The 24,002-nt window shown below is 45.5% G+C and overlaps 1 protein-coding gene across 1 annotated transcript in view; it reads left to right on the forward strand.

Annotated features, from left to right (window-relative positions):
- crb (cell polarity complex component crumbs) overlaps positions 1-24,002 on the forward strand; it is a 308,733-nt gene that overhangs the window by 235,644 nt on the left and 49,087 nt on the right. The window contains exon 19 of the mRNA XM_065452373.1: positions 11,194-11,381. Within this exon, the coding sequence (XP_065308445.1) occupies positions 11,194-11,381 (188 nt within the window). The remainder of the gene's footprint in view (positions 1-11,193; positions 11,382-24,002) is intronic.

Consider the following 24,002-nt stretch of genomic DNA (forward strand, 5'->3'; position numbering starts at 1 on the left):
GTTATACACTAGAAAATCGGCTCTCTCTTCACATTTTAACCGGAAATTTTCATTTGAAATCACTGCCCAGAACGTAGCTAGGAAAGAATGGGGGGAGAGCACACTGGGTATGTGCCCCCCCCCCCCTCTCTGGCACAAAATGACGTGCCAGAGAGGCGGGGCACGCGAGAATTAATCATGGCGCCGCCTTTGCAATCGCCACTTTTAAGGCAAAAGCCTTAAGCTGCTCATTGTGCGATGGCCATGAAAGAAAAAACGCGGAATCTAGTCGAGTGGTAAAAAAAAAATTTACCTTCTCTGAGTGAGCGGCGGGTGGAGAGGGGAATAAGTGGCGTGCACAGACAGAAAAACAGGTGTTGCGTCACTGACATCACACGGTAACGGTCGTGGCGATAGACTGTGAAGCGAGAGTGACGGCAATGGAGGACGCTCGCCGGGGACCTAGCAGATTGCACGGTAGGTCTCATAAGTACGCGACGGCCTCTGGTGCTCCCCAAGCGAAAAATGAGGTGCAATGTGCGAAGCGGCGGGAGCAAGGCATTTGACCATGAGTGCAGCTTCCCCCTGCTGAGAGGATGCAACACAATTGTGTTCGGCTTGTGTTACACATTTAAAACACTTCCTGACGACAAGCTTGCTGCACCTTTAGGTAGTGCATTAAGTACTCTCATGTGTCATTGAGGAGGTCAACCTGAAAGCGCCACACATGTACTTCACACTGCGGCTCGTTATGTCTTGCAAGGAGTCTGGTCCTCAATTGTATGATCTAATGCATTACCAAGTGTGCAGCAGGCTTTCGCCTTCACTTGTTATAGGAGTGTAACATGCTGCACAAGTTTTTTTGCATAGCTCTTATTCTTGAGTTAGTTATTACTAAATTTATAGTTGCGGAACCATCATTGTGTCGTTTGCTCTGAAACCACTAGCACACTGCGTTGGACCTCCGCACGCTCTGGCACCCAGCGGCACAGCAACAATGTTGACATTGCATTCTGCCCGCAAATCTTTCACTTGTGCAATAAAAACAGCTTGAACCACAGAACACCTGAAGAAACTATCTCGAGCTGATTGTGATACGCACATGCAAAAACAGAACCACGTGCTAAGTGCACTTCATTTTGCCATCCTTAAATGTTGCCAAACACTGCACAGTTCAACTGCAATATAAAACATTACAAATACAAACTTTCTACGACACCGAATACGCTCAAATTTTGCCAGATAGCTGTGGAATGCATAGGGAGTTTAGAGGAAACTTTCGCTTGGGAGTTCCTGTCTAAATACATAGGAATGGAGGAATCATTTTTTTCCATCCCCATGTGTTTTTCCATTACCAAAACCACTGCGTTGATTTGATGAGGTTTCTTGCACTTAAAAGGTTGAAATCTAGTAACTGTAGGAGTGGATTTTCTGTTCATGCCATCATTCTTATTTCAGAAAAATTCAACATTTCACTCAAGTACTGTGTGTTTACAACTCTTAGTAAAAACTCGACAGTGAGAAACAATATCACAATTCTGTAAACTGCACCGAACAAGGTCAAAATCGGGGTATTACATACCACACTGATATGCACTGGTAATCTTTAAGTAGCACTTTTGCGAAACCCTCGTAAACATTTTAAAAATGTTACTTAAGCTGTACATTCGTATATCACGTTTGTCCGCTTGAGATACCGTAAACAACACAGTTTATGGAACTGCAATACATATATCTTTTTTTGCAGATTTACGATTTGTAAGCATTGTACAGTTAAACCTCGATATAACAAAATTCAATACAACTAAGTTCTCTATATAACAAAGAATTTAACGTTTCATAACCTCTTGTCCATAGAACACCATCTATTTAGAACCTCAATATAACGAAGTGTGGTTGTATGCCATTTCAATATAATGAAATTTCACTGCCGCCGCAAAAAAGAAGTGTCGAGACAATAAATGAAAATTTCCGCAAACGCAGATGGTCAAATGATTGAATTACAAGCGGCTGTTTGCAAACGCACCTCTCAAATCGTGTGCAGCGCGACAAGAGCGACCGCCGAAGGGGAGCCCCATCATGTTCCATATAAAGTACAAGTGCTAAAATATCTTATCGTACCCCGTGCACTGTGTGCTTGAGTGAGAGAAGAAAGATGGTGGCTTCGCCAGTGCTCCCTTCCCACGCGAACAAAGGGAAAGAAGGGGAGGCGAGTGAGCTTGCGGTAACGCGATCAAGCATTCATGAGGGGGCGGAGTTGGGGGTAAGTTGGCGTGCGTCTCGGCCATGGTTGCGCTGGCCTGTAAGCGCGGCTGAGCACATACACAGCCATGCACCCTGCTTTAGAGATAACCTGGCGCATATGCAAAGAACGGGCATGCCGAGATGGCGTGGCCCATGTAAGTTGTCTTTCTGTGCATTTAGTATTGGAGGTTGCGTAATCTCGAGTTTTGGCGACCCGTTATAGTGAGAGGCAGATGAAGCGAAGAATTCGCCCCCCGCTGCTGGCGCTTTTCTTGATGTTGTCCCAGTGGGGGCCATGCTATCAGCCGCGGGGGCGGAGTGCATGTGAAAGTGGGGCTTACTTCGCTTAATTCGTACCGCCGAAAAGATATCGTTGACGTATGTGGCATTTAACCCTATCATTTGTTGCAGACTCCCAAATTGATCAAAATGAATTGTTTTCTCATTCAAATTTGCTTTTTTCGATTGCCCGATAATGTGGGCAAATTCTGTGGCCCCTTTTCAGTAAGAAAAATCGATAGGTGACTGTACTTATTTGCATAAAAGGTTGAATTTTAATAGAACGAAATTTCAATATAACGAAGAAAATTGTTGATTTTTGCCAACTTCGTTATATCAAGGTTTAACTGCACTTCAACTGTTGATACAGTTAAACAGTTTCTGCCGATAATAACCGCCAGAAACTGCCACTGAGCGTATACCTGGTATACAACACGGAGCGCTCGCCTAAGCCAGCATGCCTACTGCCCATAGATGGCACCACTGCCTACACAATATAGCATTAGAGCCATTTTGTGGCCAGGAAGGTGATAATTCAGGTCCACAATTTAGCGTTATAAGATCAGGTGTTATGATTTTCAATGAAAACGGTTAACAGACAGTGTCAATACTGGGCCCGGAAATACCTCATGTGAAAGAATAAAATACCTTGGTATGTAGATAAACGAAGACAATAGATATATGGAAACACAGGAAACAACAATAACAGTAAAGAGGAAGAGTAGTGCAGCCATAATGAAATGCAGAGTGCTATGGGGATACAATAAGTATGAGGTGCTCCAGGGTATGTGGAAAACTGTAATGGTCCCACGACTTACACTTGGAAATGTGATTGTTTGCTTGAAATCAATGGTACAATCAGGACTCGATGGCAACCAAAGGTCAGTGGGATGCCTCGCATTGGGCACTCACGGGAAGACTACAAATGAAGCTGTACATGGTGATATGGGCTAGACACGTTTTGAAGTGAGGAAAGCTCAGTAAAATTTATTATGAAGAACGAATAAGGAATATGGAAGAAAGTAAATGGGCTGGGAGAGTGTTCAGGCATTTGTACAGGAAGAAACATTGATTCACAGTGGAGGAAAAGAAGTAGGAAGCTTACGACCTAGCTTATGACCTGTATGGTGAGCAACATGGCAACAAAGAACGTCAAGCAGAAAATCGGAGAGGCTGAGGTAATCTCATGGGTGGCGGCAATGAAAAAGAAACCTGCTCCGAGTAAGATGAAAAACGAAATCAGGAAATAAAAAATTTATGATAACTCAAAGGGAAGCTCATTACTTTTCGAAGCGAGATCGGGATGCCTTAGAACACACACTTATAAAGTGAGATATAAGAAGGAAGAAGAAGCATGTGCTTGCTGTGGTAAAGCTAGGGAAACGATGGAGCATGTTTTATGAGAACGTGAAGATATTTGCCCAGAGGTCGATTTAGGCACCCCTGGCCTCCTTGAAGCCCTTGCATTCAGCGAGAGCAAGGGGAAAGTAAACATGTCTGCAATAGAGATTAGTAAGAGGCAGTTGGTGGAAGAAAAGTAGGGAAACAACAAAAAACGGAGGCATACAAAAACAAAGTTCGCAATAGGGGTGCAGAAAGTTTGGTTATGGGAATTCATCGTGGTTGTTCTCCTTTTTTACATAGGTAGGACATTAAGCAATATAATAAGAACTTGGTGGCACAACCCACCATCCTGTTCCAAAGGGGACACTCATAGCATCCATCCATCCATATGGCGGCATCCATAAAGAAAAGGTCAATTGTGGTGCTCATCATGCGACGCATATCAGTATTTGATCACAGTCAGGAATTGATAAGGAGGACAGTTCAAATCAGGGGTGCTTTCTGTGTTGGAAGCCTTTGTGAATATTACGGCATCTGTAGTTTGCAGTAAAATAAGGGCTAGCAATAGAACGCAAAACTGGGCAACTTGGTTTAACTTCATAGTAAAAGCAGCGCAAAAATAACGACAGCACAAGACAGAGAAGTACACAGGACAGGCACTGAACCAACAACTGACTGGTTTATTGCATACAGGAAAAAATAAATACAAACAGTTCTCTGTGCGCGCACCTTCACATTACTGATATTTGCCACATCTTTCGAGGAGGCTGATTTCACATTCTTGCAGTTTTATAGATGGGATGGAAATGCAATGTTCATGGTTTTTCTTTATGTGGAGAGCTTAAATGATTTCACATGCTTTTTGATCCACGTGCCTGAAGATGACATGCATTCTTTAAAAAAAAAATTGTTCACAGCTACATGAGCGAGTGTGTGCTGACAGATGTGATCAAGGCGTGCCCTTTAAATTGTTATCTTGTTTGCATAACGTTTTGTTAAGGCAGGTGCTAGTCTGTCCAATATACATTCTTTCACATGATAGTGGAATTTTATAAGCACTACATGCACAGGCAATAAATCAGTTACGATGGTTAACAGAGCACAGGTGCTTCTGTGAGTGGCCTGTTCTTCTTCTATCTACTGCGTTACAGGCCATTCCGACTTTTCCCCAAGCTGAGAAAAAAACACGTAAAAACCCTTGGCAATTTTCTTACGCCGATGTGAAAGCCTGTGAACCTATAGATTTACAGCTAATTCGGCATAGTGGTGGGAGTTGTGCGTGAGCCAAGTTGCGATATGGACAGCTTCAATGATATGAGCAACCTGACGGAAATGCACGATAAAGTGGAAACTGGGAACCTGGCGTTCTTTGATGAGTAAATTGTTTCCGAAAGCTGTGCTCCATTTGTGGTAGCAAGACTTAAGGCAGAATTGAGAGTTGTAGGCAATGTCATGTTTAGCTATCTTGGAATGCCTTGAACAATAACTTAACAGCGATTTTTTTCATTCGCTGCCTGACAATGTCACAAATAAGGCTCTCAGCAACTTAGAAGACAACTCTATAGACTGGCTTACAGAAGAAATCAACAAGGCCTGGAAGACGGGTGAAGTTCCCCGGGGCTGGAGAGAAGCCCTGGTATACTAATCCCCAAGCCAGGCAAACATCTGGACTTGTCCAATCTCATGCCAATTTCCCTCGCGTCTTGTGTCGGAAAGGTAGCGGAGCACGTAAGTCACATTCTCATAGCCAAGCATGTGAAAGAGTATGGTCTCCTGCTCTATAACATGGTGGGCTTCAGAGCAGGCCTCTCCACACAGGACGCAATGAAACTCAAGGTTCAGATCATAGACAGCGATACGAGGGACGTGCAGGGCATTCTAGGGCTCGACTTGGAGAAGGCCTTCTATAACATATCGCACAGACACATTCTAGAATCAACCTCTGATCTCAACCTAGGCCAGGCCTTTCACGGCTACGTCAGGTTGTTCCTGGAGGGTCGCAAAGCTACGTTAAAGGCCGGAGACCACAAATCCGAAGGGTAATCGTTCAGGCCCAGAGGGACTCCACAGTGGGCCGTGGTTTCACCGTTATGATTAAATCTGGCCATCAGGCAACTGTCGGTATCCCTTTCGAAGACCGACAGTGTTCACCACACAATATACGCCGACGACATCACCATCTGGTGTAACGGAGGCAGAGAAGGGGAGGTGGAATCGAGTCTACAGGAGGCGATTGACCAAACTGAAACTTTCCTTGAGTGCACGGGGCTAAGGTGCTTGACGAAAAAGTTGGAGCTACTTCTCTGTAGACTGGTCAGAAAAGGTCCCAGACCCAGCGGGTGGCAGCCCCTCGATGAGGTGAACATCGAGCTTCACACCAAGAGCGGTGCCAACATTCCTAGGGTAGACACTCTACGGGTACTCGGAATGTTTATTGAGTCTAGCTGAGGCAACAATACCACGCTCAAGAAAATCATGACCAAGACGGAGTGCATGATCAGCCTGGTCAATAGAATCTCCAACAAGAGAGGAGGTCTGAAGGAGGATAATCTTCTCGGACTTTCCCATGCATTCCTCATGAGCCACATCGTCTACGTGGCTGCAATGCACAAGTGGTATGCATCCGAAAAGAACAAGTTGGATACGCTAATCCGTAACAGCATCAAGAAAGTGCTAGGAGTTCTGGTAAATGCCAGCACGAAACGCCTTCTCCAGCTGGGTGTATATGACACACTCGGCGAAATCATAGAAGCTCAGAAAATGGCTCAAATATCACGTCTTTCCAGCACCCCTGCGGGGAGGGAGATTCTCACAGTCTTGGGAGTCAACCTCATTGTAGCGGAGGAACGTGTTGGATCGCCTAAGGGACAACATCATGGTTGCTCCTTTTCCCAAAAATGTACATCCGCAACACAATGCGGGCAGACGCAGAGCTCGGGCTGCGGCACTGCTCCGGAAGATCGAGGAGTCGCCTCACATGGTCAGCTTCATTGACGCAGCTCAGTATATGAGTACATTGGGCTTCGTCGCAATGGTAGTCAATCACGAAGGACAGGTCACTTGCGCGGCCTCTATCACAGGCTCCACCCTAGCTAGGGCGGAACAGGTACCGATCGTTTTGGCTCTCCTAGACGAACAGAGAACTCAAGTCTTCTGCGACTCAAGGATGACAGTCAGGACATTTACCTCTGGCTCCATTGCCGAAGAAGCACATAGAATCATTGATGGTAGAGTGATACGTCCACATACTATCACGTGGTCCGCGGCACATCTCGACTCCCAGCTGGATTCCCTCCCCAACTTCAAGGACATCGTACACATCCAAGCGCGCGCACTAAACTACCGCGGGGACGCGAATGGGAGTAGAGGTCCTGTTGAACCTAGTCTTGTAGAGTTCCGGGACATTCTTTCCACCTTTAGCGAAGTAACTAAGCACTACTGCCTTAGAAAGAGAGTCTACTCTCCCCCCATGATAAACTAAATAAACCACAAGCTATCGCACTGTGCATGTTTCAGACAGGATCGTATCCAAACTTGACTTTTTTTTTCACTCCATCAATCCAGATGCCTTTAGTCCGGACTGCCTGAGCTGTGGAGAGATAAGTAATTTAAAACACATGCTCTGGGAATGCCACTCGTTATAGAGAGGCCCGCATAGTTGTACTGCAGAAGGGTGGAGCTCTGCGCTGCAGAGTTCCGAGCTTTCACATCAAGTATGGGTTGTCCAGAGAGCCCACAATGCAGCGGTGAGGCTTGGCCTTCCCGTCCCAACGTGGGAGCGGCCTGCGGCATCATCAGCTCCCTGAAAAGGGGACATTGGAGCCTCTCAGGACCATCAATAAAGTTCCTTGTCTGTCTGGCTGTCTGATCGCGGCGAAAAACACCAGCAGACAATTTCCAGCTCAAAATTCAAACATACATCCAAAAACCAACTATAACCAGCCTTAGGCCATTCACACTTGAATGATAAACCAAAGGCATTTTCTTTGAAAATCTTCATCACGCTGCTATGAGGGGAAGAACAAGGGTTACTACAGAAGATCATGAGAAGATCATCAATTTAGCGAAAATTATTTTTCACTAGTCCTTGCACTTCACATTGTATAGCGTGACCCACGGCAGACAGGAATGTATCTCTTAGGACAGGTGCCATTTTGGAAGCGATGCAGTTGTCCGACTTTTAAATATCTAGGGCACCATTCTATGTAACAAACTTGGCTTTGAGACATAAACATAAATGTTCCAAGAAAGCCTCCTCTGTGACGCCACACCGGTTCCTAAAAGCAGGTTCATTGCTACTTTTGATTATGCAATGTTTTTCGGACATCATCAGCTTGTCATGAGATATAGAGTAAAGGCGGTCCTCTACGTCAAAGCTTACCGCAGAAAAAGAGCCAGGAATCTGAGAAAACAGGTATTCACAGGGTGTCTACCAACCGCGAAAACCGGGAATTCTCAGGGATTTTGAATACTCTAGAAATACCCAGGGCAAAGCTATCATTTTATTGAAAAGCCTTGTCGTCGGCTGGAGGAGTTGCCGGTGTACAGTCAACGACCGATTTTCCGGACGTCCAATTTTCGGGACACGCCCGATAATGAGGACGGCTTCGCGGCACCACAGTCAATGCACAAGAACTTCTGAAATTTCGGGCGCGAGAACCCTTCGCCGTCCGATTTTCCGGATTTTTTGGCGTGACTGCAGGTCCGAAACGGAATTAATCAAGGCCAATGCCGCCGTTTTGATTATCTCGCCGCCTTGAACCGGCGCTCTCGCACGCAGATCCGCTGGCAGCCGAAGCCACCACCGCGGCAACGCGAGGCCTATAGCTGCTTCGACGTTCGCTATTAAGGTACTTGCCGTTCGGTGCCGTGTTTTTCATTGAAATAATTCGCCGCTGCCGGCAACGGCAGCGACTCTGCCTCATTAATCCTCGTGATTGGCTTCGAAACTTCGATTGGCAGCTTTGCCTCAGCACAGAAATTTTACGCGGCGAAGCATACGCGAAGGTATTGCGGTGAAGCTTAACAGACATGGGTAGGGGCAATTGTCACGGCACACAGTACGTATTCCCCAATTATGCACGCGTGCACCCGCCGTCTCCTGTCACAGCACGATCACCGGTATGCCTGATAAGTGTGCTGGCAGACCTCTAGAGCTTTTCGGACGTGCCTATGGCGACTTGAGCCCTTAAGGGCGGTAAAAGACATGCATTCATTCTTTCGGACGTTTTCACGGCCCCTAGAGAGTCCGAAAAATCGGACGTTGACTGTACAACTGACCAAGAAAATGCTTCAAATGGTCCGGGGCTCGAACGTGCGGCGGAACGAGGACCGTCGCATTGATGAATGAACGGGAAAGGAGCTGCGCCGCCCCTTCTTTGAAGGAGCTTGAGCCCAAAAAGCAAAGTGTTGACCGACGCCGAGATGCAGGTGACCCTCATTCAAACTAAAATAAATTCTTTTTAAAGCAGTGAGACGCAACACTGAGGAATTGCGCGCGGGCTGACAGTGTAGTGTGTCAGCACAATTGAGTTTGACATTCCGGCTGCTGAAAGAATCTAATTTGTGACAAAGTTCGAGCCTAATACCAATGAGCTTCCTATCAGTTGATAGAAACAGCTCATTTTCGAAAATATTTGCGTCTGTATGCATCCCTTTTTATTCATATTTGAAAATGTTCGGCTGGGTTTGCAATGGGGCTTTGCCATTTTTTTTCGAAGATATTTTGTTCGTTGTGCATTATACTAACCCCTCCCTTCAGTTTTGTATTTTGAATAAAATAGACAATACGCGATCCTTACTATTCAAACTGCATTAAGTCGGTTTTTTTTTTAATTTTTAACATGCTTACTAGAGAGTGACAGCAGCAGGCGACGTGCCCCCCCCCCTCTCCCCAGCCCGTCTTGACATAAAATAAAGTTCTGTTACTCGGGCAATTTTGCAAAGGCACTCGGGGAAAACTTGGAAAACTAGGGGAATTTCAAAATGTCCGATTGGTAGACACCCTGCACCTAAATCTAAGTACACGGGTGTTTTTGCATTTCGCCCCCATGGAAATGCGGCCGCCCTGGCCAGGATTTGGTCCCGCGACCTCGTGTTTAGCAGTGCAACACCAAAGCAACCACAACGATGTTTGGCTCAAAGAAGCACATACGCCAGAATAAACTGGAGCACACGGTCAAATTCTTCAGGATCGCTGCTTGAGAGCTTGGAAGCTGTCAGCGGCCATTTTTCCAATTTCAAGGGTTTGGCTACGCTATGGATTGGCCGTCGAGCTAGCTTTGGCTTCAAACAGTTTACGGCTGGGTGCAGCAATGACTGTTTTCTTTATTGTATTACGATTGGCAAGCAAACTTAACCGTTTCACTGCAGCCATCGCAACGTTCAATGTCAATACAATGACATTAAGAAACCTAAGGTCTTAAACTTTTAATGGCATTAACCTCGACCGTGTGGCACGGGTATCAGGAATAAAAAAAATAGCGATATCGGAATTCTGTATACTGCACCTAATAATGCATCTGAAACGGGCAAAATCGATGTATTATGCACTGCTCTGTAATGCACCGCTAATTTATGAATAATAACTTTGCAAAAAAAAACCGTCAGCATTGTAACAATTTCGCGTAAGTTGTAAATAAATATACCAACTTTATCCGCTTTAGATGATCCAATAGATGCAGTTTACAGTACTGCGATATCGCTTTTGGGTGCAGAGTTACGGATTTGTAAAGTTCATGCTTGTGTCTTTTAACTTATTTTCGAGAGTTTTTGTAAAAAATTCCAGGCCATAAATCAAAATTTTGCTTGCTATAGTGTCGCTAAAGTTAGCTTTTCCTGTGAAATTGGTCCAGCGGATGTCTCATAAAAGCTTTTCTAGGCTTTACATCATTTTGAATAGTCGGCACTGGAGAGCGCTTCAAGCTAGGGGAGCGAAGCGAGATAAAATTTGCTTTTTCTTTTTTTTCCCCCCCGTCACGAGAATAGCACATGGCGCTATCGTGTATTTGGAGTGTGAGATGAAATAAAAATACCTTATCATGTGTACCGAAAGATGGAAGCACTATAGATCTGCAGAGAGCTTTTGAAGCTCCCCAGGAGCTGGCAGCACTTGCATACCATTACATGCGGCTACAGTACTATTAAGTGCGGCATGAAATTCCAAGCGAACCCTCAACGCCGTACGTGCAGACGCTTTAGCGACCTTTTAGGACGGATTAATTTACAGCGCTGTACACGTACGACAGCGATCTTCAAAGGATTGAGGATAGGATAAACACTGGAATGCAGGGCGGGGTTTCTTTGACGACCCATTTTCTTTGTCTTGTCTTGCTTGGCTGTCTGCAGCTCAATGACCAGCCGATCCCGCTGGTCAAGTCAGAAGATGCGGAGGGAATTGACAACAACACAGTGGCCGAACCGGTGCAGAGTCTCAACGTGCAGAAAGGAGTGGTGGGCGATGACGTCTGCAACAACAGTCAGGACCTGCCCTGTCGCAATAATGGCACGTGCAAGGACATCTGGAATGCCTACGAGTGAGTTTAATGTACCTACATTTGTTACAGTGTGCTAGAATACTATTCTAGGACCTTTCTTGCCTTTCTCTTTGTACTTGTTGGTGGCCCGGGCACGAAGGTGAATTCCAAATTTAGATACATGTAACCGCGCCTTTAGTTCTGCACCATTATGCGGTATATTGTTGAGCTAATTAATTAATTAAATTAAATTATGGGGTTTTATGTGCCAAAACTACTTTCTGATTATGAGGCCCGCCGTAGTGGAGGACTCCGGAAATTTCGACCACCTGGGGATCTTTAACGTGCAAGTAAATCAAAGTACACGGGTGTTTTCGCATTTCGCCTCCATCGAAATGCGGCCGTCATGACCGGGATTCGATCCCGCGACCTCGTGCTCAGCAGCCCAACACCATAGCGACTGAGCAACTACGGCGGGTATTGTTGAGCTAGAACGCCAGAACAGAGGGGCCAACTTGCGACTCGGTCAAGAAGTGGCGCATGATACTCATGTGATTGGTTGGCACCGTATCGTACTTCTTTCGGCTGCATCCACACGCAGCGGTCATAGGTTTCCTTGCATCATTTTAGACGATGTATCCCTAGTTCAGGAATTCGAATATTTCAATACAACAATAGCCGGCTGAGTGATTTGATTCTAGTTTCGAATGCCTTGTATTCGAATCACGGGATAATTCGAATCGTCTAATAGTGAACTCGCCAGCCGCGACCTTTGAGGTGCGCACGCTGCCGCGGTGTTCACGCGAGTAAATATCACTGGTGTAGTTTCTGCGCATAGAGGATAAATCATGCTGCATGTGAGCGAAATTCTGATACTCTGCGCCAAGAGTTTGTCTTAGCCGTGTTGCAATAAACCGACGAGTAAATAAATTACTTCAATACATGGCGTGTCCTTATCCACCTTCGTGAGAGCAGGCATATGCGTGTGCTTATGGAACGAGAGAAGACGAAACGATAACAATGCGCCCCGCAGGGTGAGTCAGAGCCACGTAGTACGTCAGCGAGGACGCAAAGCCGTGCGGTGAACCTGCGATTGTTACCGCGTTTGTCGCCGCGTGACGGGAACAGAGTATATACCGTTGTCGTGACTCGGGCTCATCGCGGTCGCCACGAGTTTATCACTTGCGCCACAGTTGAAAGATACCGTTGCCCGTAGCAACTATTTACATCGCGCAGATAGCCCGTCTACGACACCGCTACTCGCGGAACGGCGACGCGGGCGCCGAGGTACGCGGGGCGTACGACCGCACGCCTCTTTGAGGCGCGTTCGCGGAGTGTTTGCGCAGGTAGTTGGCCACAACGTCGCGCGATAACGTCTTTGTGACGACACCGATGCATGCGCGAATAGCTCGCGAAAAATGCCGCACATTTTATTACGACGTCGTCGGATCACGACCGCAGTCCTGTCGGCCGTGTGAGTCGATCAAAGACGCGTATTGCATTCTGTTATCGATGCCACCTCACGTACTTTCACCTATTATCAGGAGCCCGCAACTGGCCGGCTATTGGCACAAAAGCTTGACCATTCATACAATTTCTCGGGGCTGAAAAAAAAAAATCGGGCGGAACCATTCATATTGCGGCTGATTATCCAGAGAAGCTGTCGATAGCAGACCGAGCAACTATGACCATTTACTCCGCGTCCAGAAACATTCTGTTGAATTTGGAATTCGCCCCGGTGAAACTCGGAGGAGATGACAACTCACGCATCTGCCGCTTGATTGCATGCAGACTCGAACGACCTAGCTTGACGTTTACGAGCGGCCTCCAGTCCGCGATCGTCATCGGTAGCCTGCGCTCGACGCCGACGTATCTGCTCTCACAGATGTTCATCGCAGGCAAAGTCATTGGCCGCATTCTCCTCTTTCACACGGGCACGTTGTCGTTGTTCATAGTCGCGTCTCATGCAGCCGACGCCTCTCCTCGTACTCGGCTTGTCCTTCGGCCGTGCGCACAATGCGTGGTCTTCCCATTTTTGTTAGAGTTGCAACTGTTGCAGTGGTCTACGGTCTACCTTTGCAGTGCACAATCCGGGTCTTACACACCGCGGCGCATATCCCCGTGTTTTCCTAGAGTCACTCCAGTGACTGTTTTCCCGCCACAGCTGCCGCGCCGTTGTATTGAGGACAGACGACAGCAGACGCAGCAGGGAGCACGGCGGCCAGTTCGGGTGCACTCCACCACTCCGCAGGCGCGGCGCGCGATGAAATAACGTGTCCTTTCTTTCTTCTCCGCCGTGCTATTATTCGTTCTCCCCCATTGGGCGCTCGCACCGCCATCTTTTCTTTCACTCTACGGACGTTAGCCAGCCCAGATACCTGCCTACGACACCATGCATACGGCTTTCGTACAGGTCCGTCAGGTAAACAGCTTCGCGGTAAAATTCATTAGTTGGATGATTCAGCGGATGAAGAAAACAGTTATGAAGTGAATTTTTGTCTTGAAACTTATTGTGCGCAACAAACAGGGACGAAGAATAGAAGAAACACAAGGACGAGCGCTTTGACTGTATCTGTATACTTCCCGAAGTAATTCGTTGCCTTTTGTATTTCGCACGAAGTCATCAGGAAATTAGTTTTCTTTAACTCGTAATCGTGGGCGCTTGCCACCCGTCGATATGTCTCGCGCGGTTGCTCCGAAGCTGCCGTGCCGGCGCAAAACGTTTCCCTTTGTTAATCTGAGTAAGCGAACTTTTCACAACGGAGCGCTAATCAATTCCGTTTATTTGGTTAGTAAGCTAGCTGGCAGCTGTAGTGCACGTAAACAATATTGACGCTTGCGAGCGGATAGCACTCCAAACGTCTTCAATCATATATTTTCCCATGTTTTTTATGGAGCCTTTCATATCGCGCCCCTCGCACTAAATCGAAATGAAACTGCTACTTACCGTACCAGCCGTATCACGCATGGACGTGACAACATGCGCGATGCAAATCGGGGGGGGGGGGGGAAGCGAAGAAACCCCACTTCTATTTATTTTGTTTAGCAATACTGCCGATCTCGCAAGAGATCATATAGCAGGGAGGGCATACATATAGATTCAAAACAGTACAATCAAATCATTTATACCCTGTTATCGCTGTCAGTGCTTTCTCCCGAAGGGAAAATTGAAGTATAGACCGCAATAGCAAGGTATTAGAATGTTGCAATAAGTAAGGCTCGTTTTTTTTTTCCGCAAAAGCGCTTTTTGTCGAGGCTTCCCGTAGACCTGTGTAACACGGATGTGACGAAAATTACGTCATCACCAGACATGGAAGCTGTTGTGCCATTACCACAAGCCCGGATTCCGAATCTGCAAGATGCGGAATCTATCCTGCGAGCGCCATAATTCTCCCTTCACAAGTCAAGATGCTGCGCCGTCGTGCGGGAGAAGCCTCGGCGAGCAGCGTGTTTGGACGTGTCCGCGTGTGCCAGACAGCCCGGCGCCGCACCTCCCTTTGCCTGGAGGTCACCGCGCGCGCGAACTTTGAACCGGGTGGCCAGCGCGGTCGCTGGTTGGACCCCTCGGACGACCGTCGTGTGCTGACTTTGTATTGGGCCGTTTGAGTGACAATGGTCCTCGGGGATTATAAAAGCAGCGACACGCCGCCTGAAAAACAGGATCCGCCAACCCACCGGGGGAGAGTGTCGCTCCCGACTGGGGTGAGATGTGTCACGCGTTTTCGCCGGACGTCGTCGTGCGAGAACAGTCGCGTTTGTTGTGAGCACTCGGCCCCAGTGCCGACCCGTTCATGTCCTGTATGATAACCTGTATATAATGTATAAAGTCCCTTTTGTTATTCTCATCGACGCCAGGCTCGGAGTCTTCGCTACCAACGCTCTGTCACGAAACGGGTGACGAGCGCTACGGGACCACAAAGCCGTAATCGTGGTGCGGCGGTACAAGTTCGTAACACTGGCGGCACCGGTTGGATGTCGTAACACTGGTGGCACCGGTTGGAAGTTCATAACAAAGCACGTGCCCTGCCCGTTTCAGGCCGCACGGGTAGCCGTTTCTAACCCGTTCGCCCCTTCATAGGAAGTGAACGGTGTAGTACGCTTTCTCACATCGGCAGCAACGTTTGGGCGTTATCTCGGCGATCTTGATATTTCTTCCCAATATCTAGGGATGAAGGCGTAGCGTATGGTCACACACAGGCAGCTCGCAATGTCACTACAACTAAAGTACTGTATATGCTGCCAAAAAAGGCTACCTTTGGTAGCATATACAGTAACTCTAACTACAACGGAACGGTGTCGACATCTGTCACCACTGCGGCGAAACGCGTTGCGCGGTGACAGATGGCGCCACCGTTTTGTTTCAGAGAAACATATGTAGTTACTATACTTACTCCGAAGGAAAAGCTGGGCTAAAAAAGTCGCAGTTTCGCCCGAAAGGTGAAGCATCGTTTGAAATGGCAAATTAGCGGACAACTAGCTGTACGAGGCAAGGATAGTAGTTTTATGGACCGTGTAAACTTGTAAACATATGCATACTTACTAAATTAACAAGCATGGTGTCACGCGCGCACACGCAAACTTGAGCACACCTCACTCGATGACTCACTGTCGCAACGCTGGAGTGAGAAAACGCGGCAGCAGCAACGAGCGAATTGGCCTTCGTGCTGCCCCTCGCATCAACACGAGCTAAGCAGCGGAAACAGTGCGTAGATGACTGTCCCCGTCGCAGATGTCGTTCTAGATAGAGCGGCCCGGGCGGCGGCGTTCAGCCTGTTTCACATGATGCGATTTTCGTCGCACCGGAAGTGCGATTTCCGTCGTTTGCGATGAAAATCGCAGTCGCAGTGCCGTCCCCCCGATTTTCGACTGCGACCAACCGGTTGGTCGCACAGTCGCACCGTCGCACCGATCGCTGCGATTTTCCGTCGAAATTGCGTGGAGAGCTGTCAACGGAGCTATTTCGCCGGTTTGTTTTGATGGCGTCTCGCACGACAAGTGCAATCGCGGAGACGTGGATCGTCGAATTAGGTACGTGCGCGAATTAAGGGAGAATAAAAAACTTGTACAGATTGCATTCTCCTATTGCTATGCGTTTGTTGACACACTACACAGCAAATGAAGTGCATTTTGTACGTTGCGTTGAACGCGGTACCGTTCAGTTGCATTTTCTTGTCGGTTTTCAAGCATGAATTTCCCGATGCATCTTCAAAGCTTATCTTGCCTCTTATTAAATTTGACAGAGCAAAAGTGTAGGCTATCGTAATGAATTTGCTACGGTAGCATTAAATCCGTGGCTTGAATAAAATATTACATGCACGTTAAGTTGCACCTCTTCTCTGGAGATTTTTTTTTTCTTGCACAGAAACCAGTAAACATAGACTATGTTGCGGACTTTGTATCCTTACTGCATCTGTATGAACACTTGCTCTGCAAGGTAATTAACTGTACAGCTAGCAGATTAATTAAATTGCTTGCTATATTGGCAAAGTGACAACGTACCCTCCAGCACAATTATGTAGAACTCGTGCAACAATGCGAAAAGCAGGCAAACGGCCTGTTCTTATGGGGATAAAACAGTATAAAACGACACGCTGAAGAAAAGTAAATCAAAACTGTGCAGTGAAGTCAGCCAGTACAAGCAGTTCTTGTACATTCACAGCGGATCAAGTGTGCAGAAACATTCATGCCTTACATGTTTCTAATAAGTTTGTGATCACATATATTAGTGTGTAAATCCATATAACGATATCCGCTGCGATTATTATCTTTATAAGTAATGAAATACCATGCCACTTGCAAGAACATATATCACCCGAGGATTTCAGAACAAATTTCTGCATTTCAACTATACACAATATGTGGCTTATTCAATAAAAGACCATAAACTGGGCTTTTTTGCAATGACAAACTTATACCAAACTTTACTTACATACAGGCAAGAAAAAAAATTATAGACAGAAATATTGTTCTTCAATTTGTTCACCTGCCACTGTGGCTATAGCATTCTGCTGCTAACACAAGGCGAGGGATTGATTTGCCAGCCATGGAAGTCGCATTTCGATGGGAGTCGTAGGTGAGAAAAAAAGCTCTTGCACTTAGATTTAGTTCATCACCTTTTATTGAACCCTTACACTTCAAAATACTATTGCATAGGGGGGCATGCTTATGCAAAATCTAACACCAATAGAAAGCAAAGGGCAGAATTGTAAAACAACCATCTTTCGTGATAATTCGAATGTGTAAATATTCATTGCATCGATATGTATTGTTCAACAGCACTGCACAAATAAGCATGATCAGGTATAGCAAGTACTCTGTCAGGAAGCTGGTTCTACAGATGTACAAAAGGCATGAATGCTTATACTACGTCGCACACATAGCACAAAGAAAACCTTTTTCAAGAGTTGTCCCTTCTGGCAGATATGAGTGGGCCATAAGCAGCAGAAACTTTATTGCAGGACATTGTGTAATACCGCTTATGAAAGAATGAAGAGAGTGAAAAGGCTTTTAACAGCAGTACCTCATGCTGCTCTAATAAGAGGAACGATGAGCAAAAGCATTTCTGGTAGAGCACTTAAACAGTAACTTTCTGAAAGACAGAAAATTCCAGGTGAGAGTTGGAGGTACATTTGACCCACATGCACCAACAACACGGGCATACTACAAGAAACACTACAGCCTATGGTGTATTACAGTCCATGGGAAAGCTACCTTATACAGAAATCAAGAATGATGCAACAAGCCCTCGACAACACTGCAGACTTTCTTGGCCAGTCTGGCCTCTCGCTTTCTGATAAGTCGGCTCATATCAACGTCGGAAAAAAAAAGACTAGAATCAAGAACTACCCCAGATTGCACATTGTGATCCTCATAGCTGGACAAATATGCCCGCAAGTCAACATCCACAAATCCTCAGCTAGTGTAAGCCCATGACGGCAGAGCCAGCACGTGGGTGAAACAATTATGCAGTGCCTGGACGCAACTTCCACATCTGGTGAAAAGAATAATCTCGAAATAATGGGGGTGGACGAGTGGATACTATAGAAAATCGCAGATGCTGTGCTTGTGTCCAAGGTATCGTACGGTATGAATTACCAGCAGTACACAAAAAGACAACTCATTGAATACAGGCATCGGGTAGTAATAACAGGTCTTTCCAGCTGTACCATGCTTGAAGACCTCTATGAGAAAGTAACGAACAAGCACCTAGACGGAGTAGAGTTGCAGCCTGCAGCACAAATTCTTTGTCTCAAGAGCTCAGAACCTCGTCCCAAGATACTATGCCAGCTAGCATATGAGATGCAAAGACGACTACCTCTCCCTTCAGAAACACAACGTCGGGAGTACCTGAACTTGAAACACAACAGGCCCATACCGTGGAATATGGGGGCAAACAATTAGGCCAGAAGACTATATGCAACTGCAAAACACACAGAGGAGGTTGCTAATCATGAAGATGCAAGCAAACATAAGGCACATATAGTACACTGATCTGGCAATAGCAGTGTAACAGTAGTACGACACTACATAAACTAAACCCCATATAAGTGAGTACCATTCCAGGTCATCCTATACCTAGAAAAGCTGAACTGAAAGCAATCAAAGCAGCACTTGTAGTGCAGATTACACCCTGCACAACACCCTGCATGGATTCACCAGAAACTGTCTGTGCCTGCACATCACACAAGATTGTCAGGAAAATCAGGTGATTGACACGCGACTTGCAAGCACATGGCCAGAAATAAAATTACAGGATACGTAGCCATGCAGATATTCCAGGACACAAGCAGGCTTATAAGCCCGACATAATAACTGAAAACTAGATGAGTTTGTGTGTATTCATTATTAACTAAAGTGCAACAGATAGACAACAGACAAGAACGAAGCGCTCTGTGTGTTCATTTCGTTCCTGTCCACCACATTCCTGTTGCAATATAGTTAATGAATTCACGAGGCTGCACAGAAGAATAATACCTCTGCCCCAGGGCCCGATTTCACATCCAAATCCATGCCTGTGTGCGCGCGCACACACAAATGTTGCAAGAGTGCACAGCGTGAAGCAGTATCAACAGGATGACACTAGATATGGATGAGGACTAACTTTCAACTGAGGTTCATTTGTAAAAATGTGGCGACTCATATAAATTACCAGAAAAAAAGGACGATGAGCAGGATGAGAACAAGGTGAAAGCAGGAGCCAACATTTTGACAAGTGGACTTGTCTTCTTCAAGGTCCACGTGTGGAAACGTTGGCTCCTACTTTCACCTTGTTCTCATGTTGCTCATCATCTTGAATTTCCATCTCCTGCCTTCCCCGAGTTTTCCTCACAAAAAGAAAGACATCTTTGAAGGATAGATAAAAATTGGTGCTTGATGCAGCCAAACATAAATAAAAATGCTACAGAAAGAAAATAGAGAAAAATTCGAAGTGCAGGAAAAAATCATTACAATTGCCGATCCTGCATGCCAGCACCTTTCAGGAAACACTGTTGTTATTCCAATAGACAGACTGACCGCGTGCTTATGCAAGCACATTCTTCCAGTTCCATGCCATTGGGAAAAAAATGAGTTTCCTGGAAGGTAGCCACATGCACACTTGGTGATCACAATGTTTTTTTCCCTGGACTTGTATATCTATATGTATTTTCTCCCTTTCCTGCTTTTATGTTTGGTTTCATCAAGCACTAGTCTTTATCAGGTTTTATTGCTGTACTACTTCGTGGTAACCTTTATAGATCACTGCATTTTCACAATAGACCTTTTAATTAGAAGTTAGCATACCCTGTTCTTCCTGCTTCACACTGTACATTCTTGCTACATTGGCCAAATAAAAAATTTTGTAAGGTATGAGGGCCATTAAAGTGACTTGTTGCAGTCTACAAAAAAAAAACGAATAGCCTGGCTGCAAATGGCACCAGAGAACACATAGGACAAACAAGAAAACCGATATGATTTAACAACCAAAAGCTTAATGTACACACCGAGTAAATGCTCGCTGACAAGCAATAGACTGAACATACACAAAAAGGAGAAGCAAAAATTAATGTGCGTTTCCTGACAGGAAATGCATCCATTTCTAACGGAGGCTGTGCTGACAAGATTAACCCAGCATTTTTAGATCTACAGCTGCCGTAACTTCTCTAGGCAGCCGATCTGCACAGAATGCTAGCTTCTTCCACTACAATGCACATTCAGATGTGGAGAGTGCATCGTAGAGGAAGAAGCTAGCATTCCGTGGGGATCGGCTGCCTAGAGAAATTATGGATGCTGTAGATGCAAATACACTGGGAGAATCTTGTGTCAGCATGGTCGCTATTACACTTTCAGAGATGGATGCGTTTCCTGTTGGGATCTGTATTGACACACATCAGATCTTGCTTCTGCTTTTTGTGTAAATTCGATTTATTGCTTAACAAACAGCATTTACTCGGCATGTTAAATAAACTTTCATTTGTTAATACACCTCATGACTGTCTCGGTCTCTAGCAGAAAAATGTTCATTCTTTTTACAGTGAAGCTGTATATGCCTACGTGAAACACTCATGGTCCAATCCCAGAAACCCTAGTGTAGGGGTATGAGCCATTGTTTAAGGAGGTGTGAGCCATTGCATTCGTCTTGCATGATGGACGGAGACATTTATTGTTGGGTAGACATAGAAATGCTTATGCATTTCAAACATACATTTATCTGCGTATTATTGCAGGGAAGGGACACAGAGGGGGATGGGGTTAAGACAAGATCATGATGTCATTATTATCTCACAGCAAAGGTGTGGTGGGCCATTGGCTAGACCGATAGTGACGTCGTTTCTCTCTAGTAGCAGAGCACGCGTGCAGCAGTCTCTTTCAGACTTCCCAATAGGTTCGAAAATGTGTCCCTGTATTTAATTAAATGAAATGTGCAGCCCCGGTGTGTCACTTCGTAACTACAGTGCACAACTGAGTCATAAACATTATGATTAACGCATTACAAAACACAAGTGCATAACAGAATTCAGAAAGACTTTGATGGACCCGCTGGATTAACACAATGAACCACTCACTGCACTTTTTATGATGGTGATCTTGCAAAGTGCAATGTGTGGCATTCCAAATAAACAATGTGATAAACCCAAGCCAAACATGTGCATAACCTCATTAAGAAACACAGACATAACCAATAATATAGAAAGACTTGAATAAACCATTGGAATTAACCCAGTGATAAACACTGGGGCTGCACATTTCAGCTTCGCTGGTTTACCGTCTGTACAGGGTGCATGGGCAGTAACTTTTTCTGTTATTGTTTGTCAAGTATTGTATAATGTTGTGCCAGTAAAACACGTTGGGCTAGTTGGTGCAATGTATTGGTACTGCTTTTTTTGCTGGTTTTTTTCTTAATGTTGTGCCCTTCTTCCTTTTGTAACAACTTTTTTATTCCCCCTTTCATAATACTCCAACCTTGCAGCCTGCGAGGTATATAAATAAATAAGTACATAAGCACGTCATTCATTCATCTGCATACACCTCGCACCATTCCTTGCTCAACAAACGTCACTGTGTTGATGTCTCGCAGCGTGCATCTACATTAACTGCCATTTGCGTTTCGGTATGGTTTGTGAACAGTGTAATGCATAAAGATTACATGACATTAAGGTTGTGACCTATGCGGTGCATAAGCAAACCTTGCAAAAGATGACATGTTGGATTGTTGAAAATAAGACAAATTGTATATATCGGAGTTACTTTAACAGCATTTAATTGACCACTTGACAGAAACCTCACTTTGCATAGATTCCAACACCTACACTGAATCTGCAGTTTTCTTTTTTGCTTATTAATGCATGGGCCATGGTATTACTGCATGGCCACATGGTAGATTTGAAAACAAAGTGAAATAAATTAGTTTGTTGCAATATAACAATATGTGTAGATCACTGCGATTGTAACACGAGAACTTAATACAAACATGCACACTATAGGATGCAGACAAATGCTCAGGACAATCTCCAGAATGTTTGCATCCTGATACTTATGAAAGTGAACGGTTTCATTCCATGGCTGTCAATGAGAGGTAGAGAGAAAACTTATTTCTGTTCGTGGAACAAAAACGCATTGATATGCTTAGACATATAGTAATTGCTTAACACTTTCGAAATGAATAATTATAGCTTGCTATCGACATTGGAGCAGCCTTTCGGCAGCAAGAAAAGGAATCAGTTTTTCCAGCTCTGAACATTGAATTGCAGGAAATGCAAGTAGGCATAAAATTCTGCCAATATAATCTGTTTAGGAATACGAAATTGGAATAAACATTGAAGCTTGCACTTGTACTTTCTCTGGCTGAGCAATCTAGTTTGAAATGACTCCCATAAGCATGTCATAACAATGTTGACCTAATACAGGTTAAATGCATGACTAGCTTAAGAAATCTGGATGATTGCTATAAATTACAGTGAAGAAACTGTAATATCTAATAACATTAATAATATAATAATAATATTTATTTCCACAAAACAGGCTAACCGTGAGAGGCGTGCGAGGCTGAGCAGAAAGCTGCAAAATTCTACAGCAAGTGCGCCTGCCGTGGGCCTACGATCCTGCATTATGAATAGCGCGTATTGATATGGTCTTCTTGTTAGAAGTTCCGAGTATACTACCAGCGCGAGACTCGGGACAACAAAGTGAACGAGAAGCGTGTCTTTTAGAATGCTATATTACAACGTACAGGTTTCTACAAAAGCGACGGTAACTGCTCGAAACATTTAATGCGTCGGCTTTTGCGCCTTTAGAAATATTTAGAGAAGGCTCCCATATATATATTCGCAGCGCAAGCACGGCGATGGACGAACCAGGCTAGCGCTAAGGTTGGATTTCACAACACAGTTTTCATTCCACGTCCTAATCACACTGATCGTTTGAGGCTTCGTTCAGGGGCACACGCGGGCGTACGGGTTGGTGCTTCTTGTTGCGTTTGGCGTAAGAATATGGCTAGGGGCAGGCACCACATATGCGCAATGACGGGCAATATACACGCATCGTTTCTCCAGAAGCTGACGCCGAGCACGCGTAGCGCGAGGATCTTGCTGGGCTGACACAACTTCATGGCAGCCGAATTCCGAATACTGCATATACGGTGAGGGTAGCTATATGAACTTGTCGATAGGTCATCTTGTAGATTGTTGAAGCGCAGGCAGAACGAAACGGTCATAGAATGTAGATAAGACAACACACAACGCTGAACCATAGAATAAAGAATCGCTGGCTGAACCACCTGCGAACAGCTGTTTACGTGCTCGATGTCGCACTGAACTAACAAAACCGCCGTCGCGCACCCCAAGACAAATCTTAACTAACGTTCTTAAATTAGTAAACGCACATATTATTTGCTTCTAATCAAGAGAAGTCAATAATATTATAGTGTAAACGTTTTATTCACTAAAATAAAAGAATTATGCACCGTGTGTCACGAAACCTGGCAGTAAGCAACCCTGGGCGTCGCACCAGTCGCATTGTTGAAATCGCAATCATGTGAAATGAGCCCTCTAAAAATCGCATTGCGACGCGTGCGACAGCACCGATTTTCGTCGTTGCAGTCGCAGCATGTGAAACAGCCTTTCGGCCGCTTGGAGTAGAACGCTCCATCCCCCTCCCTACCCTTTCCCCGGATCCTTGCGCACGACGGAAGACGGCACGCTTCCT

The sequence above is a fragment of the Dermacentor albipictus genome, unplaced genomic scaffold (assembly GCF_038994185.2).
Source record: "Dermacentor albipictus isolate Rhodes 1998 colony unplaced genomic scaffold, USDA_Dalb.pri_finalv2 scaffold_21, whole genome shotgun sequence".
NCBI lineage: Eukaryota > Metazoa > Arthropoda > Arachnida > Ixodida > Ixodidae > Dermacentor > Dermacentor albipictus.